Source organism: Spea bombifrons, chromosome 2 (genome assembly GCF_027358695.1).
Source record: "Spea bombifrons isolate aSpeBom1 chromosome 2, aSpeBom1.2.pri, whole genome shotgun sequence".
Classification (NCBI taxonomy): domain Eukaryota; kingdom Metazoa; phylum Chordata; class Amphibia; order Anura; family Pelobatidae; genus Spea; species Spea bombifrons.
In genome coordinates, this window is record NC_071088.1 from 97,107,620 (window position 1) to 97,125,330 (window position 17,711).

At 38.1% G+C, this 17,711-nt stretch overlaps 1 protein-coding gene across 2 annotated transcripts; it reads left to right on the forward strand.

The window, feature by feature from the left end:
* Positions 1 to 1,240: 1,240 nt before the first annotated feature.
* On the forward strand, positions 1,241 to 16,571 carry LOC128475140 (protein-lysine methyltransferase METTL21C-like). Of its 2 annotated transcripts, XM_053457615.1 has the most exons (5): positions 1,241 to 1,374; positions 10,833 to 11,016; positions 12,106 to 12,260; positions 15,801 to 15,918; positions 16,078 to 16,571. In XM_053457615.1, exons 1-5 carry the CDS (start codon positions 1,372 to 1,374, stop codon positions 16,470 to 16,472), a joined length of 855 nt encoding a protein of 284 aa, XP_053313590.1. In that variant the 5' UTR covers positions 1,241 to 1,371; the 3' UTR covers positions 16,473 to 16,571. The 2 variants fall into 2 exon arrangements, with proteins under 2 accessions (XP_053313590.1, XP_053313589.1); XM_053457614.1 differs by lacking the exon at positions 1,241 to 1,374 and having other exon boundaries at positions 10,769 to 11,016.
* The last annotated feature ends 1,140 nt before the right edge of the window (positions 16,572 to 17,711 follow it).

The window sequence follows — 17,711 nt, forward strand, 5'->3', positions numbered from 1 at the left end:
GTCTCATTCTATTCAATAGTTATTTTCTTATACACAAGATTGAACTTGATGGACTTGTGTCATTTTCAACCTGAATTACTATGTAATGATTGTGACCTAATGTAAATGCTTTGTCTGTGTGTGTGTGTGTGTGTGTGTGGGGGGGGGTAAATGACCCATATCTGGTACCTCTCCATGTTACCAAATGATATGTGATATGACTCATGTAGTCACTTCACCTTCATTTACACCATATTTTTAATATTTAAACATTTCTCAAATTTACAGGTTTTTTTTTTACACATCATAGATATACAAGCTTTGAGATCCGAAGAACCATAGGGATGATTGGAGTTCATTTTAATTTTTTTTTTTCAATGTTTGTAGTCTGGTTGATTCATCCACAGATAATGTCTTTACCGTTTATGATCCTGTCCTTGGTAGGTGGTTTCAGTTTTTCTTCATCTAGACTGTTTAAAACAAAGCTAAGCCTAGGTTGTCCCGCCATTAGGATAATAATAGACTCAACATCATCAGCTTGATAAATGGAGAAAGAACGCAACAGAAAAACATAATTTTAAGGTAATGGCAGTGGACATGTGCATGTACAGTATATGATAAAAGTGGTTGTAGGGTGGTACAATAACTAAACCTAGAAATACAAATATAGTGTTATACAAACAACTTAAACATTTGTTATCATCAATATAGCTTTTATAGTGTATACAAATGTACAAATATCTATGACCAAGATATAAACGCAAAGCTATGCCCAATACAATCATTGTCACAGTCAGGAGATGTATGTCCAATTCTAACCTTCATTGCTTTAGTTTAGGCTGTATTTTGAAATTTTAATTTCTACTTACAAACACAGGAGGGACTTAATTAAGGAAAGGAAGCTGTCACATAGCATCGGGAACCAATGCTTCATACACCGAGAAGCATGCCTGTAAAAGACGAACAAGAAAAACACTTTATAAATCACTCATGCCAGTTAGTGGCGTAAATACCAGTGGGAGATTCCTTTCCATACTTAGTTTGCACCAGTGTTCCACAAGAAAGTAGCTTTAACAGTTTACGTATGGCAGATCCACTTACAGCAGTTCAGCAATTTCTAGCCTGGCATATGAACTAGACGGTTTTATGTTTACGGCTGAAAGGTCATTGACCCCGCATAATTGTGTACTACTCAAAATTGCTCTAATACCCGCACACCCAGTTTATTTGACATGGCAATGACATGAAGACTTGACTCATAGCAGCTACCTCTGAGAAAACTGCTACTATTGCGGATTTGGGGTGAAGTTCTAAAAAAGGGAATGCATTGATTTGACATAATATTCATATTTTTGTTTTGCATAACCCAAAGGGTTCCCTAGAAGTTTGTCGATGGTAAGTTAAGCTACTTACAAATATTTATCTTGATGTTTAAATGTATACATATTATACTTTAATTGTAAAATGCGCCGGCATTGGCTAAGCGTCTGTGTTTGATTGTATTTGCCCAGAGCATTCTACTAATGTGTGGTCAAAAATTATACTGCACTCCAGAGCTATGAAATTAGGTTCATTCAATGTGTCAACTCGTTTGCACAAGTTCCGCTCTGTTGTTTCTAAATGTTTTATATTTGAATTAGACTTGGCAGTCTGCCCAGTACCAGAAATGGTTAGATTTACAATTAGCTATAGCTACAAAATATATTGGACATCTTCCCTCATACGATGTAGCCATAATTCCTGGATTTAATACTAGAGCCACCAGTTAACAGACAAATCACAACTACAATCACTCTTTTGCAAGTACCTGTGATATTATCAAAAACTTTCATGAACTCTTGGAACTGCAGTGTAATACTAATAATAATAATAATAATAATAATAGAAATAACTAGATTGCTGTTATTATAGGGACAGTAATCTGCCCCTAGGTAGCCTCACCAATGATAAATTGGTAAGCTCTACAGTAAACATTCTGTACTTTATACAAAATAAATAGTACTTATCTTTCTAAACACACTGCTACTTCCACTGTCTGAGTATTGAACCGGTTTTGGCTGCTAGAACATTAAAATTAATGGGAGAGCTTTATATACATGTGTGTGGGGAGGCTTGTTAGACCCGAGGAACTCTCATGAGGGCCAGCATTGGAGAACTATAAAGAAACATAGACTATGTCGGCAGATAAGAACCATTTGGCTCATCTAGTTTGCCAAATTTCCAAATACTTTTATTAGCCCCTGGCTTTTTAAAAGTATTCAGAAATTAGGTAGACTAGATGGCCCGAAAGGTTCTTAACTGTTGACACATTCTACGTTTCTTTCTTTTTTTATAGTTGTCCATTGCTGGCCCTCATGAGATTTCCTGGGGTGTCTAATGACCCCCCCCCCACCACCATAAACAGCTGGAAATAAAGCTCTCTCTCTTCAAAGTGTTAGAGCCTTAGTTGGAATAATGACATTGGACTTTTATTTGATACTTTAAGAAAGGCAACGAATAACATGTTGCCCCAAAGCTGGACTGTTGTTGCTTGGTTAGACTACTTTGCTTTTTTTTCTCTTGACACCTAATTAAAATTGGAGACTTTTAGCTCTCTTTATGTTTGAAGGTTCGGATCTCTATAGTACAATGTAGACTGGAAACCACTTTAACCAAGCTTTTATTTTAGAAGTTGTGTATGCAACCATTTCCTTTACAGTTTCAGAGAAAAATGTACCTGCCCAAGCTCACTTCTTGCATGGCTTCTCCCTGCTGTATGTCGCAGATCTAACTGCGACATTCCAGGAGCTGGCTATGTATATAAACTGCTGGTGGACCCTCACTTAATAGTTTTATACATGCTCTATAGCACAACAGCCAATAACATTTGTTAATTTCTTAAATAAAAAAATAATACAAAAATACCAAGTGACTTAACTTGCTCTTTATTAATAGAGAAAGTGTTAATCCCAAAGTCTGATTTTCGAAGCATCTGTGCTGTGTTAATTAGGCTGAAACCTGATTCTATGACAATTGGATCCTAATTTACAACTTTAAGTGCTAAGCCAGACAGATTTTAAACATAAAACTTAATGGAACAATTCTAAAATAAACCCTGCTCATCACAATTATGTTTTCTTTACTTTAGATTTTACCATTCTTACATGAAGCTTATATTATTAGTAGTAGTCTTGACATTGTGTTAAACAAATACATTATGTGTGACAGCAACCCCAGCTGTTAATACCCAGCAGCACATCTGGAACTCCAAAAGCAGATACGACAAGGAGTGAGACTGGACCAGCTCCAGAAACCAAGTTTGGGTCACCTTGCAATACTGTCTCAGTTCTTTACTTTGCAATGTATTTTGCAATGTCCAGTTCTGTTGTTTCTAAATGTTTTATAGTTGAATTAGACTTGGCAGTCTGCCCAGTACCAAAATAGTTACATTTACAATTAGATATAGCTACAAAATATATTGGACATGTTTCCTAAGAAGATGTAGCCATAATTCATGGATTCATGGACCAGAGCCACCAGTAAACAGACAAATCATAATTACAATTACTCTTTTGCAAACCTGTGATATTATCACATACGTTCATGAGCTCTTGGAATTAGTAGTGAGACCGGACAAACTCCAGAAACCAAGATTGGGTCTCTTGGAATACTGTCTTAGTTCTTTACTTTGCAATGTATTAATAAGTATGATCCATTGCTTTCTCAAAACTGAAATGTTCTTAAAGTTTTTTTCTGCAGCACATTTAGAATTTTGGTGAAGATGAGAACCAATTGGTTCATCTAGTCTGCCCATTTGAAAAGTTTGCATTTTACATAGTATATGTGATTTTCATGCAAACAAGAGGAAATACACAATACACTGTGAAATATGATTTCTTGTGGCTTTATTCTCCTGATCCCAGCTGTTTAATGTTGTGTCTTCATCTGAAACACTGGTTAAGCACTGAGCGATTGTGGCCTCTGCCTGTCTAAAGTAGATTGGATCCTCTATGAGAAGGTATGCCTATGAGCAGGTTATGCATGAACTACACCAGCAGCTGGGCCAAATAGTATGAAGATTATGGAGTATGAACTTCTAATACCATCCCGTATCAAATTAAGACCGTGACCAGAACAAAGTGCCAAAATTCTTATATTGTTCATGCATCTTATTTATATAGCCACATGATTTGATAACAATAACAAGATGGCAATGATCCTTGTAGTAAAATGTGAATGTATTCATATCATACAAGATGCATAACACGTTGCATGACATCATACTTTCACTCAGCAACATTCAAGGTATGCCACAGTGTCCATTGTCAGTTGTTGTAGACCAAGCAGGTGCAGATAATGCAAATAATGCAAATATGACTAAAACAATTATTCTTCATTGTTTTTGGAAACCGTATTGAACCAGCAAGACCTAGTTGTAGTATTCAAAGCATCAAAGGTACCTCCTCCGCGAACACAATTACCACACTTATTCTTAAGTAGACTTTTTTTTGTATGACTTATGTAGCCACAGGTATAGTTTAATTTATATTTGTGTGCATCAGGCTGGTCTACGGAAAAGCCAAAAGGGTAGAGCAAAACACACACATAGAAACCCGCAAAAAGTTCTATTATGTGGAAAAATTGTTTCCAAAATGAGAGAAATCATTTAAAAAAACTCATGGTTTTAAGTGATCAGTGATGCTGAGATTTAAGGACAATGGGCGGTCCCTAAACCCATTGAAAACAATGTATTTTGAGCCCGTACATGTACGGGCTTTGTCATTAAGGGTTAAAATAAAACTGTGTACAAAGAATAAAAAGTACATGTTCACGAGTGTTAAAACAAATCAATAACATTATTTAAGCTCCGCTGATTGATTTTCCATTTTTCTTACGTGACGTTAACAATTCAAAATAATTTGTGAAGGATGGTAGCAGAATGCTTGCCACCTTCTTTATCAGTATTGTATTTATAGTTTGCATTCTCTTAGTGTGTTCCACAAATCAAAGACAAAAACAAGTGTTATCCATTAAGTCGTGACAGATGCCAGTTTTCCCTTCACCTCTATTTTATGATAGCTATTTTCTTTGGCAGGTTTGCAAAACGTTTAGTCACACACAAACACTGTTATTATGGTGCCTGTAATCTAAGATGCCTCTACAAATAGAACTTTTGTCATGCAATCTGCTTTAGCCTAGCTGTAGGCAAAAGTTTGGGTCCAAATAACAAGAAATCTGCACAGGCCATGGATGGCCATTGGGCCAAACTGGGTCATTCCCGATGATACCTTTTTTGCCACTCTTGATGCTGATTCTGGGCTTTAGCATGCGGCTGCAAGCTGCACACACGTGTGAAAGCGTGTACAATGGTGTGGAGCGGCAGGTATCCGGGCATCCATAAGTACATCATTTTATCAGTTACTGGCTTTAAAGTACCAGGTCGGATTTTATCCCCGTCCGGCCCTGAGTCTGGGTGTAGGATTTTCCAAAATTCAGCAAGGGGTATAACGATATAGCACTTATCTCCAAACACAACACTCATCTATGGATAATTTGAAGGTGCTAACACATATCATACTTAGCAAACAGACACAAAAGTATAATCTCCATTATAATTATTTGTATAGTTCCCCTGTTTCAAACTAAAGAACTCATATGCCAGAATTAGACTTATTGCTAAGTATTTTGCCTGCAATAGCACAAAAACCAGCATAGTGTTCAAGCAAGCAATATGGTCTTTTGTTAACATATGGCTTTGTCTTAAGTTTAGTTGGGAACAGAGTTTTCTCTTAAAAGCATATTATTATAAAAATGCATTTGTACAATTTCTCTGTAGCCTCTAAAATTAGTTGCTATGCATTATTTTATTTAAACTTACTTTGAATAAATAGTCATACATTCTGCTGTAAAATCATACATCTGTTAGCTGATTCATCTTCCGTTCTAACATTAAGACATTTCGATCATGCACTATTTTTACTTATAACTGCATTGTATACAAACAAAATTATAAAATGCTGAACAATGGCATTTAAATGATTAACAATTACCAAAATAACCAAATTAATATACTATGGTTAATCCATACTGGTCCATGTTTTTTCTATAGAAAAGGGGCAAATCAAAAGGTTTGGAGAAGGCAGCCTCCTGTACCCACTCCCTCTAGATGAGTGGTTCCCACAACAGTCCTCAAGGCACAACAATGGCCCAGGTTTTATGAATCTCCTTATTGGACGAGAACGTGGCAGTTAAATCCTGCTAATAAAAACCATGGCACTCAGGCTTGAACTAATCCCCCGACATCTCGACGGAGTTTCCATGATACCATGTGTGATGCAAAAAGCAGGAAGTAGGAGATCCCAGAAATGAAAGTCCCAACGCCTCAATTTAGAAAATAGATTTTTTTTAAAAAAAATTGTAATTTAATGAACATTTGCCTGAAGTGTTCTAGCAGCGATATATAGAATGCTTAATAGTACATACAGCATGTAATATAATTAACAATCTTTATTGCAAGTAATAGGTTGATTGTTTTGTATTCAAACAAAAGGAATACAACTACAAACAAAAACTAATAGTAATACAAAAATATGATATGAAAAAATAATCTTAGAATACATTACATGGCAGGTAGTGGCAGGGCCGGCGCTACCTATAAGCAAAGGGCTCAGATAGCTTTGGGGCTGTTGAGGAGATTGATTTCCCTCTCACTGACGATGCGTCTGACATCACTGTTGTTGTTGACGTCATATCCCGGCACCCATCAGTGAGTTTGGGCGCACCATGACCACTCACTGGCAGTATTGCGAGGGAGCAATGAAAAGCCAAGCCTGACTTTGCATTTGATTGCTCCTTTGAGATGCTGCTGGTGAGTGACGATGGTGCGCCTGATCCCACTGTAGAGAGACGGGATATGACATCATACCCCGGCCCTCACGATGTTGGGCTCATGATGATGAAGGCCTACAGGAAGAAGGGCTTCGGAAAGGAGAAAGGTAAGTGAAAGGAAAATATAGTATAGCGTAGATAGAAAAAGGGGAGATTTAATGAGAAGGAAAGAAAAGGGAGTAATAGTGAGAAGGGGAAGATAAGGAGAAAGAAAAAGGATGGGGAAAAGGGGAACAATATTGAAAGGTGGACTTGCTAATGAACAAGGGGAAGGGGAGAGACAAAGAGAAAGGAGAGATATATATTGAGAAAAGGGAGAGATGAGATAAAGAGAATGGAGAGTGAAAATGAGAGGTTGGGAGAGAGATATTGGGAGAAAGGAGAGATTAAGTGAAAGTGGAGGAGACATGAGATATAGAAAAAGAGGAGAGATAATGGGGAGACACAAAACAGAAAGAGGAGAGGTATGGAGAAAAGAAAAATATAAAGAAAAGGGAGGCAAAATAAAGAGATGGGGAGACAAACAGGGGGAAGATGGGAAAAAGTGAGGTAAAGAGATAGAAGAGGAAAAATAAAGAGAAAGGGGAGAAAAGGGAGTTAGAGGAGTGATGAAGAGAAAAAGGTGGAAACATAAAAAGATACAAAGAGAGATAAAAAGTGGAGAAAGAGAACAGAGAAATAAAGAGAAAGAGGAGGAGAGATCCAGTTGTGCTCATAGTTTGCATACCCTGGCAGAAATTGTGAAATGTTGGTATTGATTTTCAAAACATGACTGATCATGCAAAAAAACTGTCATTTAAAATCACATGGCCCCGATCAAAAGTTTACATACCGTTGAATGTTTCACCTTGTTACAGACACACAAGGTGGCACACAGGTTAAAATGACAATTAAAGGTTAATTAATTAAAGGTTACTTTCCCACGCCTGTGCCTTTTTCAATTAAATTGCAATAAGTGTCTGTGTATAAATAGTCAAAGTGTTTGTTAGCTCTCACATGGATGTACTGAGCAGGTTAGATACTGAGCCACGGGGACCAAAAAAGAACTGTCAAATGATGTAACAAGGTAATAGAACTTTAGATATCTTTTTATATCCTTTTCCATCTTTATAAAGCCCTGAAAATGCCAGTCAGTACTGTTCAGTCACTTATTAAGATCTCTTGATACCAAGCCAAGGTCAGGTAGACCAAGAAAGATTTCAGCCACAACTGCCAGAAGAATTGTTTGGGATACAAAGAAAAACCCACAGATAACCTCGGGAGAAATACAGGAAAGGTTGTTTCAAGGAGCACAACATGACGATACTTGAACAAAAATGAGCTGCATGGTCGAGTTGTCAGAAATAAGCCTTTACTGCGCCAATGCCACAAAAAAGCCCAGTTACAATATGCCCAACACCTTGACACGCCTCACAGCTTTAGGCATATGGAATTTGGAGTGACATGACCAAAATAGAGCTTTATGGTCACAACCATAAGCGCTATGTTTGGAGAGGGGTCAACAAGACCTATACCGTAAAGAATACCATCCCCACTGTGAAGCATTGTAGTGACTCACTGATGTTTTTTGGGGGGTGAGCTCTAAAGGCCCAGGGAACATTCTGAAAATTGATAGCAAAATGAATGAAGCATGTTATCAGAAAATACTGGCAGACGATTTGCATTCTTCTGCATGAAAGCTGCGCATGGGACGCTCTTGGACTTTCTTGGACCCTAAGCACAAGGCCAAGTTGACCCTCAGTGGTTACAGCAGAAAAAGGTGAAGGTTCTGAAGCGGTCATCAGTCTCCCGACCTCTGCATGAACCACAAACGTGCAAGACGACCAAAGACTTTGCATGACCTGTTGGCGTTTTGCCATGATGAATGGGTAGCTATACCACCTGCAAGAATTTGGGGTCTCATAGACATTATTACACAAGACTGCACGCTGTCATTGATGCTAAAAGGGCAATACACAGTATTAAGAACTAAGGGTATACAGACTTTTACACAGGGGTCATTTCGTTTTTTTCTTTGTTGTTATGTTTTGTTTTATGATTGTGCCGTTCTGTTATAACCTACAGTTGAATATGAACCCCATAAGAAATAAAAGAAATTTGTTTTGCCTGCTCACTCATGTTTTCTTTAAAAAAACATTTTGAGCACCACTGTATCTATTTAAATCTCTAAATATATCTAGATGTAGGTTCAGGGGAAGGCTGCTCTGATATAACCATTGTCTGATATGTGTTTTACACATATAGCCACCAAAGAGAGAATTTACTTTCTTTCTGTGTTTGTTTACTGTGTACTTTTTATGTGTTTTAAGTATTCATTTTTTTAAACTCTTATGGGTGTGAGTGGATAACAAAAAGTTGAAAGGGCTGATTAAAGAATCAACACTAGGGCTCCATCTTCCCAGAAGAAACAACTGGGAAAATGGTATTCTGACCAGTAGGCTTTTGATAACATTTACCATTGTATATTTCATGGTATTTTTATTTTCAGCTAATGGTCTACATGTTCCCTCAGGTGCCCTCAGGTGAAAAGTCTATCCCTCTTCCCACATGGTTACCCACGTTTCAAAAACCCAACTGGGCCTCGTGTTTAAAAAAGCTCTCCCAACTCCCCCCTTGTTAAAAAACACACACTGTTCCTTTCAGCAGGTCCCTTATGTTAAAATATATAGCCCCCAGGCCTTCCACTTGCCCCAATGCTAAAACCCCAATCTTACACAATGCATTAGTATTCAAGGTACGTGTGGGGAGTACACCAGTGTGAGACTGTGTGAGTCCCAGGTCCGTGCCAGAGACTGGGACCAATATAGCTGTACTGGTTATACTTTCTGCTGGCAGCTCTGCTGGTCACTCATAGTCATTAATAATAAAACTGGTGGATAACTGGACATCATGATGAGGAGCATCAGCTGTAGTGAGCTGGAACTGGCTTTATACCCCGTGGTATGGGGCGCTAACTCCTTGGGAATGGACTGTTCCTGAAAATGGGGACATCTCGTGCTCCCTGAGTTCAAAATGCGTACATATCTTGGACAAAAAAATGTTGTAATTAAGAACATACACTATGTGCATTTGCAAAAATCATGTCTCTTTGTATATTGGGAAGCATTACAATTAACTTAACAAGCTACACGTTACATGCTGGAAAAAATAAATTCAATTTAAACCTTCAATGTTCAAAATGTATAAATGTTATGTAATTACCAAATACATTTTTAAAAAATGGGGTACTTCCATAGAATGTTGATGCCCATATTTATATTTTAGATTAATCTATTCTTTTGCTATATAAATATCGTCATTCACTATTCCCACTTATGGTCGGGAAAATACATTTATACCAAAATGCAAGTATACAGGATAACAGTTGAGCACAGATCAATATATTGATTATATTGCGTTTCAAAGTGTAAAATTGGTATCGGTAACAAAACACAATGCATTTAGACAGTTCTTATCTCCATAATAGCAAAAAACATTTGAAATTGAGTAATTTATGTGTTAACATCAAGATCCCACTCTAATAAATGCTGCAACAATTACCTATGTAACCTAGAATTCCTCTGTTATAAGAACCCCTCTCTATCCCAGCTCATGATACTAGTATATATTAATTAGATGGCGATTAGCGCATGTGAGACCTCAATAAAATAGTGGAAATTTACCATACAAAAAGTATTTGTAATTGTGTGTGTTCTGATCTGGGCTGGGATTTATAATTCATAAGAATAGAAGACTCCTATTCCAACACCCTGTACACATGCCTCCTCCTGATGAACTGATGCACATCTCTCTTGAAGGAGAGGACCCCCTCCTCACTCACAACTTCTCTACATATTCATCTGCAGTCTCCCAAACCTCAACCTACCCTGCCCCCTCTGTGTTCCTCAGAGAAGAGCCAGCCTCCTATCATAGAGCATAAGAGGCTGGTAGAGGATGTCTTTCTCTGTTTGATGTGTGCTGCTTGTCCCCTTGCCCCCTGTTCTCAGGGATCTATGGATGCTGAGTGTTTGGAGTGCATGTCCTGTGTGCAGCCTGAGCTCTCCGCTGCAGAGGAGGAAAGCTGCTGGCAGGGAGATGATGACATTGCTGGCCATGAGAAGGGAAGACAGCCTGAGGATGTGCACAGCTCCCAGCTTCCAGAAGCCCCACAACTGGGGGACCAGCAGGAAGGTGAGTCCCCTGCCTGCATTGGGCACCATGCTGTGTGCTAGCAGCACTGCTTTGAAAGATCTTGGCTTAAGGTGATGTGATATTTATATATATTTCATATTGTGATCAGTAAATATCTATTCCTGTTCTTCAGCTTTAATTAATTCATTAAAAAAAGTACTTTATTCTAATACATTATAAAGTGTCCCTAATATTTGTATTATTTGAGGATATTAATTCAATAGAATATGTAATCACTGAGGAGTGACGAGCAGACGACATAGACAACATCCTTTTCATGGGCAGCAACAAAGCTGTCAGTGATTATTTTAAGGGGATTTCAACCAAATCTATGTGTTATTATTTATTGATTGCCGTATGTAGCACCATCATATTCTGCAGCGCTGTACAATATGTATATTATTAAACAAACAATAACCTGTAGGAGTGTTTGGTGCAAAGGGGGGTATTAAGTTTGATTGCAAGGGTTTTATTATATATATATATATATATATACACATTATTTATTATTATTTGTATGATTATTGTTATTGAATAACCTTTTATAGCGACACAGCGCCAATCTATATATATATATATATATATATATATATATATATATATATATATATATTAGCATCTTATATCATTGCTGAAGCAGGAATTGGATGTCAAATAAAACCTCACAGCATCCATTATAAAATATTCTCACCAATGGATCCATGTGATGTGATTGTTTTATTTTCTGAAATGGGCAGGCAAGACTAATGATTCATTAAGGAATCTTAATATCTAATTTTATGATTTTTAATAGGAAATATTTAATGAAATACAAGAATACATCCTCCCTTCACTTTTGGTAAAGAAAACAGGCTGTTTTATCCATGTAGATGCTCTAATAGTGTGTTGTTTGACATTTATCATGAGCAACAATATAAATCCCTAAAGCTAAGCCTTAAATCAGAACCCACGTCTCTCATTTTGTACAAGTGTGTTAGCTTCTCACTCACTACTGTTATCTTCCAGATTAAAGGTATACATTTACCTCGTTAATAAGACATCATTGGATGAAAATACACTGTGCACTTAAAAGATTTTGTTTCTTCACAGACATCGTATGTGACTACAAACCATGTTTCAACCCCTACAAAACATGGGCTCCCACCTTCTACCCCTGTTTCGGCAAGGAGCAATTCTGGTTTGCCGGACACCAAATTGTCGTTCAGGAGTCCATTGAAAGCTACGGAGGAGTAATATGGCCTGGAGTAAGTGACTTTTTTACACCAGGGGGGGTTTAAGCACCTTGAGACTTATATATAAAGGGCTATTTTCAATGTTTTGTCAGTGCGGGCAATTGTCCCAGGGCTTGTCCTACTTTAGGGGACTTTGGCCATGAATTGTTGTGCACATGTGTGACCAAGGAGCTTTGCTTCGAAAGGGTGGTTGTGGTGCCATAGACTGCAGGTTCACTAGGAGATGCATGACCAGGGCTCCATCTTTATGAAAGGCAGCATTTGTAATTCTGGAACCAAGTGGTAAAAGGGGATAAATCAGCCAATTGAACATTCGCACTTTTACCACTTTGCACCAGAATTGCTCGTTTTACCTAACCCGCTATGGTCTAATATGTATTAGTTAAGGGAGCAGTAGCGTATGCTAGCTAAAATCCTCACCCTTCCTCTTTTGGTTCCCCATCAAGAAGCATCAAGAAGGACAAGAAAACTTGTGGTACAGCATGGTTTTCCAGTTTTGAAAGAAACTTGATGCGCTGGTAGAAACGTATAATGTTTTCAGTAGCTGAGTTTATAGTACATGAGCTGTAGTTAACAGGTCCACCTTTAATGTTGGCTGGACCCCAGGCAATCACTTGCCATGCTGACACTACAGGAGGAGACTGTCAGAGTCAGTGCAGTCTTCCCTCCCTCTGACCCTAATGTGATATCCTCACACCATACGTGCAGGGCAGGGGGGAGTAGCACAATACTATGCTGAACACACAGCGAATAAATGGTGCAGGACCAGTGAGTGACCTGAAATGGAGTGCGAGTCGTGATCAGGGCCGGCTTTAGGTGCTCAGGCACCCTGTGTGGGCCACCTCCCCCGTCATCACTCCCAGAGTTCCTTTTGTCCCCTCCTTGACTGTGCCAAATCTCTGTTTTCCTCCCTCATGTAGAGAAGATGTAGCTCAAATAAACAACACATGGAAACACAGAATTGCAGGTATAGATCAACTGAATAAGACATACAAACCCTGGTATATAGTAAAGAAAGAACACATGAACAAATAGTATTTCAGGTATAGAGCAACTGAAAATCACATGTAAAGTGAAGATATAGATCAAATAAATGCATGGAATACCCAGGGCCACCCAAGCCCTTTTTTCTTTCTTTTTTTTTTTTAAAAGCGGAAGAGAGAAAGGGGCGCTGAGTGGTTTTCGCTTACCAAGTTGTCAGTACCCGCTAGGTGCCCCTCTCTCTCTCCTCTGCGAGCCCTCTAGCTCGGTCTCGGTGCCAGCTTGTACAAGCCGGCACCGAGACCGAGCAGGGAGACTCACCGCAGGACTGCTGAAAGGTAAGTACAAAGTGGGGGGGGGATAGGGTGGATAATAGGGGGGAGGGAGAGTAAGGGTAGATAATAGGGAGGGAGAGGAAGGGTAGATAATGGGGGGGGGGTTTAAACTTCGCCTCAGGCGGCATTATGCCTTGGACCGGCCCTGTTAATACCCCAAATTGCAGACATAGATCACAGTTTGTACAACCTAAAGGCTAGCCCTAACACCCAGATTGCACACATGGGAACTCAAGGTGTATACACTGGACATGCCAGAACCCTGGTTCCACACATAGGACTTCTCCCAGCACACAGCATGTCTCTGCCAAATGTGTCCCCAGTTTGTTTGTGGCATCTTTGCCCACACAGATTGTCAATGCCCCAAAACAGTGTATAGTGTGTGAGCAACGCAGTAATGAGAAAAACAATAATGGGACTTCCTCTTTAATGCATTGTGATAGCTTCATGCTTGGAAAGTGATGTCATGATTGTCCAAAACAGACCTTGGTGGATGTAGGGAGAGCAAGAAATTGCTTAATTTCTAGTTCTGCCTATGCCACTCTACATCTGTCCAGATTTTCTCCAACAATGGTTGCAATGCTTCTCAATTATTTTATCTCATAGAACCTAATAATGCCATGAAAACGTAATGCTTGTGAAACTTTAGGCAAGGTGTCGATGCTGCAACAACCCTGATCAATGACACCAAAGTCTACAGTGCATATAGGACATTTAGTCAAATGTCCATCACATCAGCTGATGTTGAGCACCGTGATTGTATGTCCAAACATACAGAAACAATAAATCACATAACATTCTGTTATGATGGCATAGCCTTATAGGTCATTTGTAAACCTCATCTGTAATCCCACCAACCTTAGCTTAACCTAGAAACAGTATGAAGGGCCTGCGTACTACGTTCAGGAGACACCTGGGGAGTAGCAGGAACTAGGGCACTAGTTGATTTCAGCAGGCAGAAAACGTTTAAAAGTTTTAATAAAGTAGGGTAATTGAAACCATAACTCAAAATAGACTTTTTTAATAGCTTGTCCAGGAATCATCCTGATGTTTAATTTAGAACAACAACATGTAAAATCTTGAACCTTATATTATACTGCATGTACATTTTCATAGAACCCTATTGGAGCATGAGAAATTAGAAGTTAGATTTCTTATATTTTCTTTATGAGTTGAAGAAAAAGCAGATTAAACACATCTTAAATCACATTTCAGAAATTAAAATGTAAAATGTTGCATTTATGTTGAATAATAAGTACTTTAATCTGACTTCTTGTAGGACCATATAATGGAAACAGTTAATAAGGCACTTGTATGGTGGGTGAGGTGTTCAACCCTCAGGTCTGGTCAATATACAGTATCAGCAGAACCAATCTGAAGCATAACTATTGATTTGTTGAAAAATCAGCTCCAGGAATTAATGATGAAATCTCCTCCCTTTACCAAATGTTGCACATATTTATATTAATGGATTTATCTAGCTCCATTGTATTACGCAGCTCTGTTCAATGGGCAAACATAATAAGTAGAGTGCATCACATAACGATTTGGAAGTTAATCTAGAAGGAGGTGAGTTTACAATACAAAAGAAGTGAAATGTGTAATGAGTATGAGGTGAACCAGCCTCACTACAGAAAGACTGAAGAGTAAGAGGGTATGGTTGGAGACACTCAACATAAGGACGGACGCTAGAAAGAGGCGAGGCAGTGCCGGTTGACATGAAGCATTAGTCACCCTGTGAGCCCTCAACATTGTGCTGATATTGGTGGGGCTTGTTTAAAATGGCTGGAATACAGGCAGACTATGGGTGGCTTACGAAGAGCAAGCTGTGGAGACACTGTGTTAGGGGTAGGATAGAAAACCTTATTACATGGAATAGCTACATCTAAAAACATTTTGTAAAAAGTAGAGTTTGGGACATACCCACTTAACATATTTTAGAAACGCTGCCTCCTCTTCTGATTCTGGACGTGGTTACAAAGTTTTTTAAAACATTTTAAAACATATGAAATTGGAAAGGCAAGCTGGAAGAATTCCTAATGCAGATCTTAAAACGCATTAGCTGTTTAAAACACTTAATAAAGTTGAGGTTTTTGTCCTTGAGTTTACAAATTATATCACGTTAATTGCCATTTTTATAATGATGTTATAATGTATGTTGTTTTTCTTATTAAATACATGTTAAGGAATAAAAATGTTTAATCATTTTAGGCATTATTAACTGTCCCTTCTACAGGCATTAGCTTTATGTCACTTTCTGGAGGACAACCAAGAAGAATTTAATTTGCAACACAAGAAAGTACTTGAACTTGGCTCAGGAACAGGCTTGGTAGCCATTGTTGCCTGCATTCTAGGTCTGTGATTAATTTATCCTTGGGTGTACTGCAATTAGCTACAACACACTGCTTCACTAATGGCATTTTCTTGCTTGAATTTTCTGCAATAAATGTGTTTCGCAGCAAAATTAGCACTCCGTTCACAAAGTACAGCATCTTACTGATTTCCCCTTGTAGGAGCTCAAGTCATAGCAACCGATTTACCGGATATACTTGGAAACCTGAGTTTTAATTTGGCAAGGAACACACGTGGGAAGAGACTGCATGACCCAGAAGTAAGAGTGCTGTCGTGGGGGCAAGACCTCGAAATCAACTTCCCCCAATCATCCTGCCTGTATGATTACATCTTCGCTGCCGACGTTGTATATCACCATGCGCACCTGGACAAGTTAATGGAAACCATGAAGCATTTGTGCCAGCCGGGCACTAACCTGATTTGGTCTAATAAATTTAGATTTTCCACAGATTATGATTTCTCAAGATGGTTCAGTACGACCTTTAATACAGAGGTCCTGGCAGAGTTTCCAAGCTCGGAGGTCAAAATATTTAATGCAACATGTAAATCGGACTGAATTCCCAAGAGGTTTTCATGTAAAAACAAAACAAAAAAAAGACGTATGTACAGTGTATGTTTAAGTCTTGTATTGCAGCTCGTATAACGGAAGTCCACATACTCTGTGAAAATACAATCCTCTATGTTACCCTCAGCATGAAGGGTGAGGAGCCCAATACACCTGTGCTTACTATACTATATCGTGCCCCTTTTGATATTCCATATACTACCATGTGTGAAGCTATTTTGTAATTCATTTTTAAGAGCTACTTAGTCAATATGCATGACGAGGGTTGCTTGCTTATTAGCCCTAAGCCACCTCTGTCTTACCCTCAGAAGCTATTAATACAAACTGAAAAGGAAAAAAAACAAAAAAACTGATTAAAGCCCTGCATCTATAACCTTAAAATGTATAATAAAATATGCTTTGCTCTATTTAATCTTTAATCTGTTATGCTACAGAACTGTCTTTAAAAGTTAAATGGTGGTAATGAATTTACAAGGGTAGGAATATCAAAGTTTAATAGCTTTTAAAGGGACATTACCAAAGATTGTAATTTTTTTTAAACTTAAGTCGAATATTTAGGAAAAAATAGTTAGATCTGACAAAATACAAAATGTTAACAGGGCCATTGAGGCGAGACAGCATGAGCGGTGGAATAAACCTACAGTATGCAGCTTCATGCCAACATTTCTATTAAATAGGTATATATTGTACAAAGACACTTTATGCATCGGGGGTTCGTCATAAATTAGCAACTGTGTAAAAATATAAACTATTTGTGGCTTTTTGGGTGGTATTTAAGCATCGCACCCACTACAGAGGTGTGTATTAAAGTTGCTAATTAAGTCTAACATATAAATATGCAATTAACACAACTGTTCCTGCTACCCCCTTATATAGAACAGACATTTTGTCAGATACATCCTGCTAACTACAACACCTGACTTGTAAATATTGTCTAAACGAACAGATTCACTAGCAGATCTGCAATGCATGGTAAAATTGTCCATTAATCCACCATAATAGTTGCTTCCCTGTTTGATTAGAACGATTTATTTTGGCACAGTTTTCACTAATTTCATTATTTTCATTTCACGACTACAGAATAGCTTTCATTTTCATTTATTGTTGCAGACAAATCATTTAACATAGTAAAAGAAAACTCCAATAGTACTAAAAAGTTGATTTCAATCTTAAAATGCTTGGTACATTGGAAAAAAAAAAAAAAAAAAAAAAAAATCAAAACCATTTGAG